General features: G+C 50.1%; 1 protein-coding gene across 1 annotated transcript in view; it reads right to left on the reverse strand.

Annotated features, from left to right (window-relative positions):
• Positions 1-686: 686 nt before the first annotated feature.
• PLD3 (phospholipase D family member 3) overlaps positions 687-16035 on the reverse strand; it is a 533798-nt gene continuing 518449 nt past the window's right edge. Inside the window, exon 12 of the mRNA XM_069644484.1 lies at positions 687-1344. Within this exon, the coding sequence (XP_069500585.1) occupies positions 1148-1344 (197 nt within the window). The 3' untranslated portion in view covers positions 687-1147. The remainder of the gene's footprint in view (positions 1345-16035) is intronic.

Consider the following 16035-nt stretch of genomic DNA (forward strand, 5'->3'; position numbering starts at 1 on the left):
CAGCTGAAGTCAGGAATTATTTTGTGAGAGGAGCTGCAAAAAAGCAATCCCTACCAACCCCAAAGTAGGATACCCGACCAGGGAGGAGAAGCAGGCCTGGTACAAGCCCGAAAGAGGAAAGTTAAAGATGGGTGGAGGCACATGCATATGGAAGAATTCAGGCGGTACAAAAGGAACATAAGTACTTCAACAGAGAAGCCAGGAAAGGAGTAGTAAAAGCGGTACCTTTAGGTTTGAGACCATTGTGAATGACTGAGGAGGCAGATCAGGCTGGAGTGCTGGGGACTAGAATTAGGCCTACAAGTAGAAGCTTATAGAGCAGCATAGTTGGACAGCCTCCTGGTTGAGGCTCTGGGGTTCAGCTTCGTGCTACCCAGAACTAACTTCTAAAGATTGCCCCGGCCTAATGCGCATGGGCAGGCGAGGCTATAGACCCAAGTGGAGGGGTATCCCATGACAAGACACAGGACCTGAAGCAACTGAACCAGGAAAGAAGTGCGAGGACACTAGGATACTCAACCACCCTGGAATGTGAGCGCTGAGAATTAAAGATAAATCCTGGGACCGTACCTAGCTTGAGGATAACAAAACCCAGAGACTGACGTTGAGCCTGGAGACTTTTTCTTGTGGGAAGATTAAAAATAAGCAATCTTGTTCTTTTGTTGCATTGTATTAAGTGACTCATCTTTGTAAAAGTTCATAATAAACCTGTATTTGTTAAAAAACGCAACTTTATGTGTACGACAAATCAAGGAAAGTCACTACCCCTAGACACCCTATGGGTGTGGGGGTGAGGAGGAGGGTGTAGCAACATTTTTAGAATTCATTGTCAAGAACATCTGCCAAAGAGGAATTGTTCAACAAACAAAAATATTACATTATGGAAAGAAAACAGTGGACAATCCTGAGAACGTAAGCATAGAGATTCTAGACCACACAAGAATTGCTTTTGAGTGTTAGGTAATAGAAATCCTTGTATGAAGTTTCACATGCAGTGAAGTCAGTTTTTGTTTTGCTACAATCCAATGGAATGAGTCCAAGTTTCAAACTTGCTGGAAATTTTTTCGGCAGATGTGACGGTCATATCAGTTGTCGCGGGGAAGGTTAGCACTGTCGTGTGGACTGGGTGGGATCGGTCGCATTCCCACTACCGAATCTTGCATTTATCTTCGCCAGTATTTGGGCTGTTGAGTGTCCGTGTATAATTGGAATGCCAGTCACGCTCGAAGACCTCTTTCAGCTGCTGTTGAACCGTTAGCTGACCAGTAGCCGAACTGTTCTGGTTCACTACCAGTGCTGAGCCGGCAGTTCTAAGGAAATAGTCCCCAGACCAATTTGACGTACCTATAAGAAAAAAAAGATTATGCATCGTAAGCGTCCTCGAACAAGCTCAATTATCTCCTGTGGTCAAATGCCTGGAATGGCCAAAAGTCAGACGGGACAGAGGAGGATGAGGCTATAGGAATGTCCATGTCAACAAAAAATTAAATTCCTGGATTTAAAAAAACGAGAAGTCTCTTCCAACCAAACACACTACTTTTTCAAAGTAATTAGCAAACCAGCATATTTGCACTCTTTTTCTTGCTTGCAAATATAATAGGATGGGGCTCAAATACATACTGCAGTTTGAAAGCACATGTTTGGACACTGCATGAAGAGGTGTTGTCAAACAAAGGATTTTAAAAGTGCACATGGACAATAAGTGGGTTGTTTTTCTAAACTCCGATGTGTACTTCTGGTTAAAACCTCTACCTCAAAATATGATTGATCGATTTGTAAACATGCTGGCTGTGGTCAGACTACTACTTTAAAACAATGCTATCTCTAGTTTTTGAGCCAGCACATTCTGGCACATGCAACTGTCAAACTGCAACAGAATAAATCAATCTGTGTACATTTATTTGTGAGAGTACACAGCTGGTGTCAAGTGTGGAATCTTCTACCAAAAGACAGAAGGCTTAGACCATTGATATATCTTTAAAATGAGAAAAACACATTCAGTTATCACTGCTTTAAATTAATAGAGCTGGGCCTTGAGAGAAGGTTGAGGGAAGAGCAGGGTGGGGACAGGAGGATGAGGAACAACATCTGTCCGAAACAGAACGTCCCACTACAAGAATGAAAAACAATCTTCCCAAGCAGGGGATTGTTTTTGGCATTTTAAGATTGTCAGTCGTCGCTCTGAGAAGAACAAGTTACTCTCTTACCTGGTAACGTTCTTTCGATGGGATGGTCCGATGACGTATTCCATATCTATGACATGTAATCACCACAGCTGTGCTGCCTCGGAAAATCTTCGGTGTCTGCGTCCATGACGTCGATATGCCGCCCTCGAGGACCTCCTCCGACAGCCGACGTCACTGGATGTTATAAGTAGGACGCACGACGCCCGTAGCCTCAGTTGTAGTTTTTTCCCAGAACGTGTGACACCAGTCTTCTGCCAGTCTGACACACAAATCCTTGCGGAAACGTAAGCTGCAATCGCATAAGAAATTCTGTAGCGGGGAAGGCGGGGGAGGGAGCGATATGGAATACGTCATCGGACCATCCCATCGAAAGAATGTTACCAGGTAAGAGAGTAACTTGTTCTTCAAGGGGATTGGGTCCTCCGACGTATTCCATATCTATGACAGACTCCCAAAGCAGTACCAATGCAAGGAGGTGGGAAAAGAATTTAGAAAACAGAAATTTAGAATGCCCAATCAAATTGCGGAGTAAAGGACTGCCTTGCCAAAGGCCAGATCCTGCCTACGGATGGAATTGAGGGAGTAGTGACGTACAAAAGTATGTACCGAAGCCCAGGTGGCTGCATCACAGATGTTACGAATAGGAACACCCCTCTGTAGGGCAGTAAAGGCAGCCATACCCCTGGTAGAATGGGCCCGCAAGCCGACCGGTGGGTCCTTACCCGCCAAGCGGTAACACTCAGAGATAGCCAGAATAATCCAGCGAGACAAAGTCTGCTTCGTCACAGCTTGTCCCAAACGCTTTCCAGCGTAACCAATGAAGAGTCCACTCTGACCCCGGACATGTGTGAAATATAAAAGCTTAACGCTCTCCTAGGATGAAGCCTATGGAGCCTCTCCTCTTCCTTACCAGGATGTGGAGGAGGATAAAACGCTGGAAGAACAACCTTCTGGCCTAAATGAAATTCCGACACCACCTTCGGAAGAAAGGAAGGACGAACTCTAAGGACAACCCTGTCCTTATGAACACAGTGAAGGGTGGCTTAACTGAAAGTGCCTGTAACTCACTCACTCTGCGAGCAGAAGTGACCGCAACCAAAAATACAGTTTTAAGAGTTAACAGTCTCAAAGGGCATGAATGCAAAGGCTCAAACGGAGCACCCATCAGAAACTTGAGAACAAGGTTCAAATCCCAACCGGGCACCTGGAAAGGTGACTGAGGGAACACATTAGTGAGCCCTTTCAGAAACTAAGAAATTAAAGGAATTTTAAAATAGGAACACTCTTCAGACAAGCGCTTAAATATGGACAGCGCCGCCAGGTAATCTTTAATGGTACCCACTTGCAAGCCCCTGTGGGCCAAAGAAAGCAAAAAAGACAGAACCATTGGAATGTCACATGCAAAAGGATCCACATTCTTAACCCTGCACCAGTCGCAGAACTTACGCCAACGGTACAGGGACTTTGTTGTGGGCTGTCTGGCCGAGAGCAACACCTCCATCACGTCTTCAGGGAGGTCCCAATCCTTATACCTCAACCTTTCAGAAACCAAGCGTGAAGGTTGAGGGATCTGACCTCTGGATGGAGAACCTGACCCCCCCCCCCCTCCCGTGAGAGCAGATCGTCTCGGTAGGGAAGACGATGTGGAGGGCAGATGGACAGGTCGAGAAGGTCCGGGTACCACGTCCTCCGGGCTGACGCCGGAGCAATGAGGATCATCCGGGAACCGAACCTCCGTAACCTCTGCAGTACTTGCGGGATGACGGGGACTGGAGGAAACGCGTACAGCAGTGGGAATGACAACTCCACCACAAACGCGTCTCCTAAGGCTCCTTTTGGAGGAAATTCTCACGAGCAGAACCTCTCGCACTTCCGGTTGACACTGGAGGCGAAGAGATCCACTGGAGGGGTCCCCCAAAGGGCGAAGATCTCCAGGAGAACCTCCTGAGCCAACTCCCACTCATGAGAGATCGCGCTCTGCCTGCTCAGAGCGTCCGCCGTCTCGTTTTCGTCTCCAGCCAGATGAACTGCCGAGATCGAAACTTCCTGCTGGATTACCCAGAACCAGAGCTGCATCCCCTCCCTGCACAGAGGAAGTGACCCTGCCCCCCCTTTTTGTTGAGGTAGTGCATGGCCACCGTGTTGTCCGTCAGGATCAGGACATTCTTCCCTCGCACAGTCGGCAGAAAAGCCTTCAGGGCTAGCCTGACTGCCCTCCGCTCCAACAGAATGATATGGAGTCTGGACTCCGACAGAGACCAACGACTGCTGTCAACTCGTTGGCATGAGCTCCCTATCCTGTGAGGGATGCGTCCGTCATGATCGTCACCTCCGGCGAGGGCAGCCAAAATGGAGCCCCCTGCATCAGATTGTCTTCGACGGCCCACCACAGAAGGTCCTGGGCGACCGAGGACGGCACCTGAACAGGGTCCGACAACCTCCCGGAGGACTGAGACCAAGGGAGCTTGAGTGCCCATTGCAAAGATCTCATCCGCAACCTGGCCTCTGGCACCAGAAGAATGCAGGATGCCATGAGGCCGAGCAATCTCAAGAACTCGAACGCTGGGAGACTCTGGGCAAGCTGAAACTTGTGCACCATCTGCTGAATGTGATGAGCCCTCACCTGGGGAGGAAACACTGCCGCAGGGACGTGTCGAGCACAGCTCCGATGTACTGGAGCCTCTGAGTTGGTGTCAAATGGGACTTTCTAAGTTGAGGGAGAAGCCCAGCTTGTGGAGGGAGTGGCAGGTGACCGACAGATGATCCAGGACTTGCTCGGGAGAGCGCGCCCTGATCAACCAATCGTCCAGGTAGGGTTAGACGTGAATCCCCCCTTTCCTGAGGTGCGCTGCCACCACTACCATGAGCTTGGTGAAGAACCTCAGGGCGGAGGTCAATCCGAACGTCAGGACACAAAACTGAAAGTGCGAGTCGCCAACCGCGAACCTCAGGTAATTCTTGTGCTTTGGATTTATCGGCACATGAAAATAAGCATCCTTGAGGTCGAGAGACACCAACCAGTCCTGAAGTTGAAGGGCCTGGAGGACTTGAGAGAGACTAACCATCTTTAACTTGTGCTTCCTGAGGAGTTTGTTCAAACCGTGCAAGTCCATGATGGGTCTCAAACCCCCGTCTTTCTTGGAAATCAAAAAATAAGGGGAATACCATCCCTTGTTCCTCTCCGCTACAGGCACCAGTTCTATGGCGCCTTTATCCAGCAGAGATTGAATTTCCTGCGCAAGGAGCGGATCCGGACTCTTCAAAGAAAGATTCCCCGGTGGATTGTCTGGAGGCCTCTGCCGGAAAGGAAGACATTAGCCGTGGGTTATGATCTCCAGAACCCACACATAAGAAGTAATGGCGCGCCACTCTGCAAGATGCTGTGCCAGCCTTCCCCCAACCGGCGAACCATGGGACATGGCCTCATGACTGAGCTGAAGCGGCTGCGGCGTTGCCTGAGGGCAAAGAGGCAACAGCCTGAGCGGCCTTGGCACCTCGAGTACCTTGTTTTCCACCTCTGGCACTCCTACAGTGGCCCCTTTGACTGGCAGCTCCTCTCGCTTTACCAAAGGATGAGTAATAACAAAAGGAACCTCCCCTCCATTGCTGTCCCCTAGGACGAAAAGGTGGAGGTTGGCGAACTGCAGCGCCCAACTACTTTGCTGCAGCTTTGGAGGTCTGCAACCTCTCAAGGCTCTTGTCAGCCTTGCTGCCAAATAGATGAACAAGTTACTTCTTACCTGGTAACGTTCTTTCGATGGGATGTTCCTCCGACGTATTCCTTATCTTGATAGTCATCTCCAGCTTGCTGGCCTTGGAAAAAAATTTCAGTAGAGGGCGCTGCGTATCGATGTCCCTCGACAGCCTCCGTATCGGCGCCGACGTCATCGTGCGTATAAATAGACTCGCACAGCGTCCGTTCCTCAGTTCCGTTTTGACGTTAACAGTTGTTTTACATGAATTGGTTATTGACCCTGAAGGAGTGTAAGCTGTAACCACAGGGGAAGTTTTACTGAGGGGATGGATGGAAAGGGCGATAAGGAATACGTCGGAGGAACATCCCATCGAAAGAACGTTACCAGGTAAGAAGTAACTTGTTCTTCGAAGGGATTGTGTCCTCCGACGTATTCCTTATCTTGATAGACTCCCATTGCAGTGGTGTGTAACTGGAGGTGGGAGTAAAATTGCCATGTTTCACTTCAAGAATGAACAGAGTGCAACACAGCTTTGCCAAATCTCGTCTCTTGGCAGGTTGTAAAATCTTGTGAAGGTATGTGCAGATGACCACGTGGCAGCCGCACATATGTCTCGAATCGGTCCCCCTTTTTGGAGGGCCGAAGAGGCTGCGATACCCCTGGTTGAATGAGCCTAAGATTTTGAGGAGGCTCTTTCCCTGCCAGTTTGTAACATTCCAGAATGGCCAAAATAATCCATCTGGAAATGGTCTGTTTTGTTATCGGTAATCCCAATTTGTGCCCTGAGTAACCTACGAACAGTGGGTCTGCTTGCCTAATCCTAGCAAGTCTGCTGATGTAAAAGCTCAAAGCCCGCCTTGGGTCCAGCCTAGATAGCCTTTCTTCCTCTTTACCTGGATGGGGAGGGGGATAGAATGAAGGTAAGGTAATCTTCTGAGTGATGTGGAATTCGGAAACCACCTTTGGGAGGAAATTAGGCTTCACTTGTAGGACAACTTTGTCTTTATGAAAGATTGTATGAGGGGGTTTACAAGATAGAGCTTGTAATTCGCTCACCCTCCTAGCAGATGTCAATGCCACTAATAAGACAGTTTTAAGGGTGAGAAACCTTAGCGAATAAGAGTAGAGTGGAGTGGTTCAAAAGGAGTACCCATCAGGAAATTTAAGACTAAATTTAAGTCCCATAAAGGAACTTGGAATGGTCTTGGAGGAGAGACATTGATTAATCCCTTCAGAAATTGTATTACTAAGGTTAACCTGAAATACGATGGTTCCTCTGCAGTGCGCTTGAAGATAGATAGCCCTTGATAGTGCCAACCTGAAGGCCCGAATTTGCCAAATAGAGTAGAAAAGATAACACTGTTCGTGTACCACATGAAAAGGGGTCGATATTCTTTTCTCTATACCAGCTGCAAAATCTGTTCCAACGGCAGCGTTATAAAGTCTTTGTGGCTGGCCTTCTTGCCGAAAGCAACACCTCCATGACGTCATCTGGGAGGTCCCAATCCTTGTATCCCAACCTTTCAGATACCAAGCGTGAAGGTTGAGTGTTCCGATGTCTGGATGGAGAACCTGACCTCCCTTCTGCGAGAGAAGATTCTCCTTGAGTGGAAGACGAATTGGAGGGCAGATGGACATGTCCAGAAGGTCCGGGTACCACGTTCTCCTGGCCCAGTCCGGGGCAATTAGGATCATGGCTTTCCGGAACCTTCTCAACCTCCTGATCATTTGAGGAATGACAGGCACTGGAGGAAACGCGTACAGAAGTGGAAACTCCCAGTCCACTACAAACGCGTCCCCTAGAGCTCCTCTCGGGGGAAATTCCCTTAAACAAAACTGATCGCACTTCCTGTTGATGCTGGTGGCGAACAGATCCACTTGAGGGGTTCCCCAAAGGGTGAAGATCTGTTGAAGGACTTACTGAGCTAGTTCCCACTCGTGGGAGACTGTACTCTGCCTGCTCAGAGCGTCCGCCGTCAAGTTTTTCTCTCCGGCTAAGTGAACTGCGGATAGAGAGATTCCTTCTTGGATTGCCCAGAACCAGAGCTGCATCGCCTATCTGCACAGAGGCAGTGATCCTACGCCTCCTCTTTTGTTGAGGTAGTGCATGGCCACTGTGTTGTCCGTCATTATCAGGACATTTTCCCCCGGTACAGATGGCAGGAAAGCCTTCAGCGCTAGTCTGATTGCTCTCAGCTCTAACAGGTTGATATGTAGTCTGGACTCCAATGGAGACCAACGACTGCTGATGGTCAAGTCATTGGCATGTGCTCCCCACCCCGTGAGTGAGGCATCTGTGACTACTGTTATCTCCGGCCATGGTTGCCAAAACAGTTCTCCTTTCAATATGTTCTCCTGACATGCCCACCACTGAAGGTCTCGAGCCACCTTGTCCGGAACCTGAAGGAGATCTGTCATTCTCCCTGAGCATTGTGACCACTGAGTTCTTTGTGCCCACTGAAGAGATCTCATTCTCAGGCGAGCCTCTGGCACAAGGAAGATGCAGGATGCCATGAGGCCTATCAACCTCAAAAAGTCGAATGCTGGGAGACGTTGGGCATTTTGAAACTTGGTGACCATCTGCAGAATACCTTGAGGCTTCACCTCTGGTGGCGAGTGTTTTCCCAGGGAAGGGTCCAGGACTGCTCCAATGAACTGGAGTCTCTGTGATGGTATCATCTGTGACTTCTTTAAATTGAGGGAGAAGCCCAGTTTGTGAAAGAAGTGGCAGACATAATCTAGCTGGATCTGAGCTTGTTCCGGAGATCGCTTGGTGAAGACCCTTGGGGCGGAGGTCAGCCCAAATGGCAGAACTCGAAATTGATAATGAGAGCCGCCAATTGCGAACCTCGGGTATTTCCTGTGTTTGAGATGAATTGGCACATGGAAATAAGCATCCTGAAGGTCCAGAGATACCAGCCAATCCTGGAACTGGAGGGCCTGAAGGATCTGAGAGAGAGTTACCATCTTGAACTTGTCCTTCCTGAGGAACTTGTTCAATTCTCGTAAGTCCAAGATAGGTCTCAGTCCTCCGTCCTTCTTCGGTATTAGGAAGTAGGGGGGGGGGAGTACCAGCCCTTGTTCCTCTCCGCTACAGGTACCGGTTCTATGGCACCTTTCTCCAGCAGGTCTACAATTTCCTGCAAGAGGAGCGGATCTGGAACTTTCCGAGAGCTGTTCCCCGGTGGATGACTCTGAAGAATGCGTAGAAAAGGAAGGCAGTAACCTTGGGCAACTGTCTCCAATGCCCAACCATCTGACGTAATAGCCTGCCATTCCGTCAGATGTTGAGTTAGCCTGCCCCCTACTGGTGTCTTGTGAGGAGAGTCCTCAGACTTATCTCTCCAAGAAGTTCCTAACGGGCGATCTGGCGTTTCACAGATTGCAGCTCCCAGGGATTTTGCTGCTGCTTTGGATGTCTGTAACTTTTCTAGGCTGTCATCCGCCTTCTTACCAAACAAAGAAGAGCCGTCAAAGGGCATATTTAAAAAAGTCTGGCTTGTACATCTGAAGCAAACCCAGACTTTCGCAACCACGCAAATCTGCGGGTTGTAGTACTTGCCGCCATGGCCCTACTGATGCTGTCAGCAGAATCAATGCCAGTTTGAAGGGATTCGCACATTGCGTCTTTACCATCCTTAATGATGTTTAGAAACTCTTCCCTTTCTTCTCCCTCTGGGAGGCAGTCAGCCGCTGATGAAGCACACTCCCAAAGTGTATGGCTGAACCTTGCGAGCGTACAAGTAGCGTTAATAGATTTCGACGCCTTGCAACATGCAGAAAACACTTTCTTAGCCATAGAGTCGTATCTTTTGTCATCCCTGTCCTGTGGAACAGTAGGGTATGCCGATCTACTGCCTGATGCAGTTGCTGCTTGAACAACTAGACTCTCTGGAGTTGGATGTTTAGACAAATATTCAGGGTCCATAGCAGATACTCTATATTTGGCTGATAACTTCTTGTTAACCGCCAGGATAACCTCAGGGGTTTCCCAGTTAGCCAATATTTTTCTTTGTAATGCAGCGTGAAATGGAACCACAGGATCCTCCTGTGGGCCTTTAACTGTAAGGTCATCCTGTTGGAATGCAGGTGAAGGTGTAGACCAACCCATGAATTCTATAATTCTTGCCATTAAAATTCTGTAAGGGGTCTCGGCATGTTCCCCTGGGTTTGGTTTGGCAAATTCTATTTCTGGGGAAGTATCTAACCCACTTGCCTCATGTAAGGATCTCTGCAACCCAAAGGGTCTTCCTTGATCCGAATCCTCCCCTTCCTCATAAATGGAAGACAAAGATCTGAAATGGTCAGACCCTGGAAATGGCTTCAATCCCATTTCCAGAGCAGAAGGGGCTAAATTTGTCATAATTGGTTGAGAAAACATAGACGTCATCAACGCGGACGTTAAAGGCTTCGAAAACATCGAAAAAAGGCACCGAGAAGATTGGAGGAGGCCTCAAAGAACTCGAGAGGATCGGAATCCTACTCGAGGTTGTCAATGACATTCTCAAAGTCACGTTAGAGGCCCTGGGTATGACCACTGGCTGTGAGGTAGTGACGGCCGTGGGTTTGTTCTTTTTCGGCGTCAACGTCGGCGTCGAAGACGGCGTCGATTAGATCGACCTATGCGTCGATGAGCCCTTCGTTAATGGCGTCGATGACGCAGATTTATGCGTCAAAGGGACTTTCGACGATGGCGTCGATGGCACAGTGCCTTTGCTCGAGGGTTCATGACGCTCTCGAGTAGTTTCTTTCGCCGGGTGCAACGACTCGTGGCGTTTTTGATTTTTTGGGTCTTTCACCCAGGGTATCACCCTCAGCTGTCTTCGAGGGGGTCGAGGCAGCTTTCTCGAAGACGCTAAGCATCCTTTTACGGAATTCCTCCCACTCAGCTTGAGAGCTATGTTTTGTGGGGCAGGTGACTCTTTCCGGGGAAACAGAAGAAGAAGACGAGGAAGGGGATCTTCGACGTCTCTTACTTGAAAGCTTGGATCTCGAAGAATGGTGGGAACTGCTTCGAGACCTAGAACGAGAATGTTTCCTGTGTCGGCGAGGAGATGAATGTCTCAACTCTACCGAGGAAACTTTCGAAGGAGTTTTAACTCTTACCGCTCTCAAGCTTCCCCTTACGCTCCTTCAAGGCTTTCGCCGTCATGGACATGAAGTCCTCGCACTCCGAACATTGGTGCTCCGATCCCAGGCACCACAAACAGATCCTGTGAGGATCTGTCAACGACATTTTCTTTCCACAGTCTCGGCATTTTTTGAAGCCAGACCGTGGAGTCGTCGGTTCGGATGAGGAAGCCATCGAGTAAGAGTTGGTATTCTCGAAAAATAATGAAGAATATTCTGACTAACAAACTGAGCAACGCGATTCCGAGGCCCACGAAGCGCGGAAAAACGGAACTGAGCAACAGACGCTGCGCGAGTCTATTTATACGCATGATGACATTGGCGTCGATACGGAGGCTGTTGAGGGACATCGGTTCGAGGGACGTCGACGCGCATCGCCCTCTACTGAAAAAAATGTTCAGAGGCCAGCAAGCTGGAGATGATCTATCAAGATAAGGAATACGTCGGAGGACACAATCCCTTCGAAGTTCCCCGTCAAAGGGCATGTTGAGGAGCTGGGCCTGCACATCAGGAGCAAACCCTGACTTCCGCAACCACGCAAACCTGCGTATCATGGTGCTCGCCGCCATGGACCGGCTGACGCAATCTGCCACATCCAAACCCGACTGAACGGCCTCACACATGGCATCTTTGCCATCCTGAACCATGGCAAGGAAACCATCCCATTCGTCCCCTTCGGGAATATGTTCAGCCGCTAAGGAAACAGTTCCACAGAGTGTGCGTGAAACGTGACAAGGCACAAACGGAGTTGGCCGCCTGAAGCGCCATACCCCCTGAAGAAAACACTTTCTTCGCCCAGCCGTCAAAACGCTTGTCGTCCCCATCAGGAGGGATGCTTTGCCGGGGCCGTAGCCGCCTGCACCACCAAACTCTCCGGAGTGGGGTGCTTGGTCAAGTAGCTGGGGTCGCTACTGGCCGGGCGGTATTTTCACGGCAAAGACTTGCCCACTGCCGGGAGACTCTCCAGAGCAGTCCAAGCCGCCACCGCCCTCCTCTGTAGAGCCATATGGAACGTCAGCACCGGGTCAGTTGGTGGACCTTGGTCGAGGATATCCGTAAGGTCATCCTGAAGAAAATCCCCTGGGGGAGCAGACCATCCCAAGTACTCGCTGACCCTGGACATAGGGCGCCAGTACGAGGAGTCGGCATGAGTGCCAGGCTCAGACCTACAAAACTCCACCTCCGGAGAGGTGTCCAGCCCACTGGCATCGTGCAGGGACTGCCGCAGGTCCTCAATTTGGCTATGGCCCGAGAGAATCTCGTCCGGCACCGTATCCGGAACCATGCCATCATCAGAGCCCTCATCCACCTCTGAAATAAACTCAAGCTGGCGGTGAGAAGGCACAGAATGTGAAACAAAGCCATGCTTGACCTTTGCCAGAGCCTTTCTAGGTGGTTCCACCGAGCCCCGGGGAACTCCTGTCGAAACAGCCTCGAAAGGCATCGAGTGAATCAGCGTTGACGCCGAACGCGGCGCCGACAGCATCGATGGCGTCGACACAGTCCTCGAGGACGGAGCCCCGAGCGTGTCCCTCGACAGCCTGGGCGCCGATGGCGTCGACGACTTCTTCGGAGGCGGGGCCTCGAAAGAGTCCGTCGACGACCTCGGCGCCATCGGCATCGACGTCTTCCTCGAAGACACCACAGGTGCACACGGTCTCTAGCGTGTCGAGTACCGGGACCTGGAACGGCCATGACGAGAACGATTCCCCTTGTCCGAGCGGAACCTCTCCCGCGAATCGTGCCGACTACCCGAGCCCGAAGGCGTGCGAGCGGTGTCTCTCGACCGATCACGACTGACCCCACTCCGAGGCGCGGACGGACCAGTGCCCTGCAATTCGAGAATCGCCAACATTTTCTTCCAGAAGGAAGCCCATTCCATCGCATGCTTGGTGGGGTAAGCGACCCGCCGACGGGCGGAGTCCTCAGATGAGGACGGGGAAGGCGACCGATGACGGCACTTCGGGAGTGCCTCGAAGAGGCAGAGGAGTGGCGGGACCAAGTCCCACTGGACTTCCGACGACGACATGGAGAGTCGCCCCTCGAATCGTCCGTCGAAAGCCCCGCAGACCTCGACTTCCGTGGCTCGGACACCTTAACTACCAATAACTTCTTCTTGCGCTCCCGCAAGGCTTTGGACGTGAGCGACTGGCAGTCGACACAGTCATCTGTGTCATGGGCCTCCCCGAGGCACCAGAGGCAGGCGTCGGGTGAGCCTGTTACCGACATCTTGGACCCACAGTCCCTGCACTTCTTAAAGCCCGGACGCGGTGTGGAAGACGAGGTAGACATCTTCACGAAGAAAGACTTCACAATATGAACAGGTTCGAAGAACCGAGAAAGAACGGGAACTCGTCGAGGCTCACCGACATCTCCGAAGCGAACACGTTCGTGGAAAAAACGGAACTGAGGTTACAGGCGTCATGCGTCCTACTTATAACATCCAGTGACGTTGGCCGTCAGAGGAGGTCCTCGAGGGCGGCGTATCGACGTCATTGACGCAGGACGCAGACGCCGAAGATTTTCCAAAGCAACACAGCTGTGGTGATTACTGTCATAGATATGGAATATGTCGGAGGACCCAATCCCCTCGAATGTCCCCATTTCTGCAAATCACTGAAACACTGAATGATTGCCAAAATTATACAGATCCCGTTTACGTGGAAAGCTCAATTTTAATATGTTGTTGTAGTTGAAGTGCAAAGCCCTGGTGAACTATGGGCATGTTACTGAACAGTTGCATTTGTGTACTAGTAGAAAGCTAATACATGCAGCTGGTTGTGCCTTCACACAAGTTCACTATAAAAGAGAAGCGTGCAGGTTTATTTTGATTTGTAAAGCAGTTTTTGTTAAGTTCAATATTCAACCATGGATTCTTGGTGCGGACGTCTACGTGGGAGACAATGGGTTGTTTATCCAGGGATTGCTTGCTCTCAGGCAAATTTTGCAGGTGTGATTGAGTCCAACATCCAATATTATGAGAGCATATCTTTGGTTCGGGATAGGCAGGATTGGAGTCCTTCCACAATACCTGGGTGTTACGATTTAATCTATTTTATTGGGCATTTGCTTGCAAGGTGCTTATACATCAAGTCAAGAAATTGTGTTTCAAAGCGCCAACAGGGCAAAGTGAAGGGAACAAGTTAAGAGCAAGACAATGGAATATGTGTAACGCTCACCTGATTCCCGCAGAGGCGCCGGTCTTGACTGGGTGAATGCCGTATCTTCAAAGGTGATGTGTAACACACGGTTGGCTCTTTGGGCTGGACCTCTGTGCACTGTATGTCTGACTCGAAGAGTAAGATGTCTGCAGATAGAAAATATGGGATTAATGAACTGGGGTTATTGGGTGCCTCTCTCCTCTTCCCTTTCTCTTCTCCCGTAGAACCCCAATGGTTAACGCCCTCACCTTAGGTAAGTGAACGCCGAGCTCTCCATCTGCCTCGGGGCAGGGTGCCGTAACCAGTTTCTTCACTGGATGAGGGTGCAGGCCTCTTGACCTCAGAGGACTGCTGTCCGTCGTTAATTGCACGAACGGTAAGTTCTGGGCACTTCAAATGTCTTAAAAGTCTTTTGTAATTATGTCTCTTGTTTTGCAGGGTTCCGGCGATGGCGGATGGCGGGCTGAAGAGAATTGAGGATCGAACCCGCGTGAGGAATAGAAGCGCCTGGAAGCACGTAAGTAAGCGCTTGTAGCCTGCTTCACGATGCGCACTAATTGTCCCTTTTATCTTGCAGGTACAAGTTCGGAGCTTTAGAGAAGCTGAAGGGTGCTGGAATGCTCACTGGATTCGGAGTGGGAAGGCGAAATGGCACGTGAGTAATAAAGTTGCCCAATGTCTTTAAACGCACCTTCTATTGTCTTTCAGATGCGGGATGCAGCGCCGAAGACCTCCGGAGCGTGCAAAGAGCTGGTAAGCTTTTGTCTTTCAGATGCCGGAATGCAGTGCGAAGATCTCCGGAGCATGCGAAGAGTAGGTAAGCCTTTGTCTTTCAGATGCCGGAATGCAGCGCGAGGCGTTGGTGACAGCCGATGGACCAGGTAAGAGATGCGCTGCCACTGAAGACCGTAGTGCTAACCTGTTCTTTCTTTGTCTTTACAGGTGCTGCTGAAGACTGGATTCCAGGATGATAAGCCTTTGTTCTCTTAGGCCCAGGATCAGAAGCTGAAGACAAGATGAGCGTTCTGCTGCAGAGAATGCAGAATAACGCAAAGCAAGATTCATCCATCGGGTGTGGTTTAAATAGCCTCCTGTAGTGCTTAGGTGTCTCCTTCCACAGCTTCGCCTAGATAAGAAAAGAGTTCCTGCTTTCCAGAAGAGTTCCAGTGTTCTGAACCTAGGGAGTGGCTCCTGCCCCACCCAACAGGAAAAGTAGTTCCAAACAGAAGAGGATCAGGGGCTCAACTGGCAGGTAAGTAAGCAGCATGGTCTGCTGCAGGTAAGTCCACCCAAGCATTATGAGCCCGGCGCTTCCAGCGCTGGGACTGGGCATCTTTATGAGCCTGGTGCCACTGGCGCCAGGACAGGGTCCAAAAGGTCCCAATTGGGACTGGCTGGCAATCGGAACCGGGGTTATGGGTCTGCTTCCAAGGGAGTTGGGCAAGTCCTGATCTTTTGGAAGCAGAGATCATGACAGCACCCCCCCCTCAAGGCCCCTCCCAAACCGGGCTTCTCCGGGGGTTTTGGCTTGTTAGGAAATGTTCAATGAAATCTTTTGATTAGACGAGGAGCGTGGACATATTCTGCAGGTTCCCAGGATCTTTCTTGGGGACCGTAGCCTTTCCAGTCAATCAGGTAAAATAGTTTAGATTTGGAGATCTTGGAATCCAGGATGCTTTTGACTTCAAACTCGAGTTCTCCGTCAACTAGAATAGGTTTTGGAGATTTAGTTAGTCGGGTTTGAGGTTGCACGGGTTTTAATAGAGAGACGTGGAAGACCGGATGTATCTTCATGTGAGGGGGCAAGTCCAACTTGACCGCTACTGGATTTACTATGGTAGTGATGGAATACGGACCAAGGTA

This window comes from Ambystoma mexicanum, chromosome 2p (assembly GCF_040938575.1).
Source record: "Ambystoma mexicanum isolate Mex_15411 chromosome 2p, UKY_AmexF1_1, whole genome shotgun sequence".
Classification (NCBI taxonomy): Eukaryota; Metazoa; Chordata; class Amphibia; order Caudata; family Ambystomatidae; genus Ambystoma; species Ambystoma mexicanum.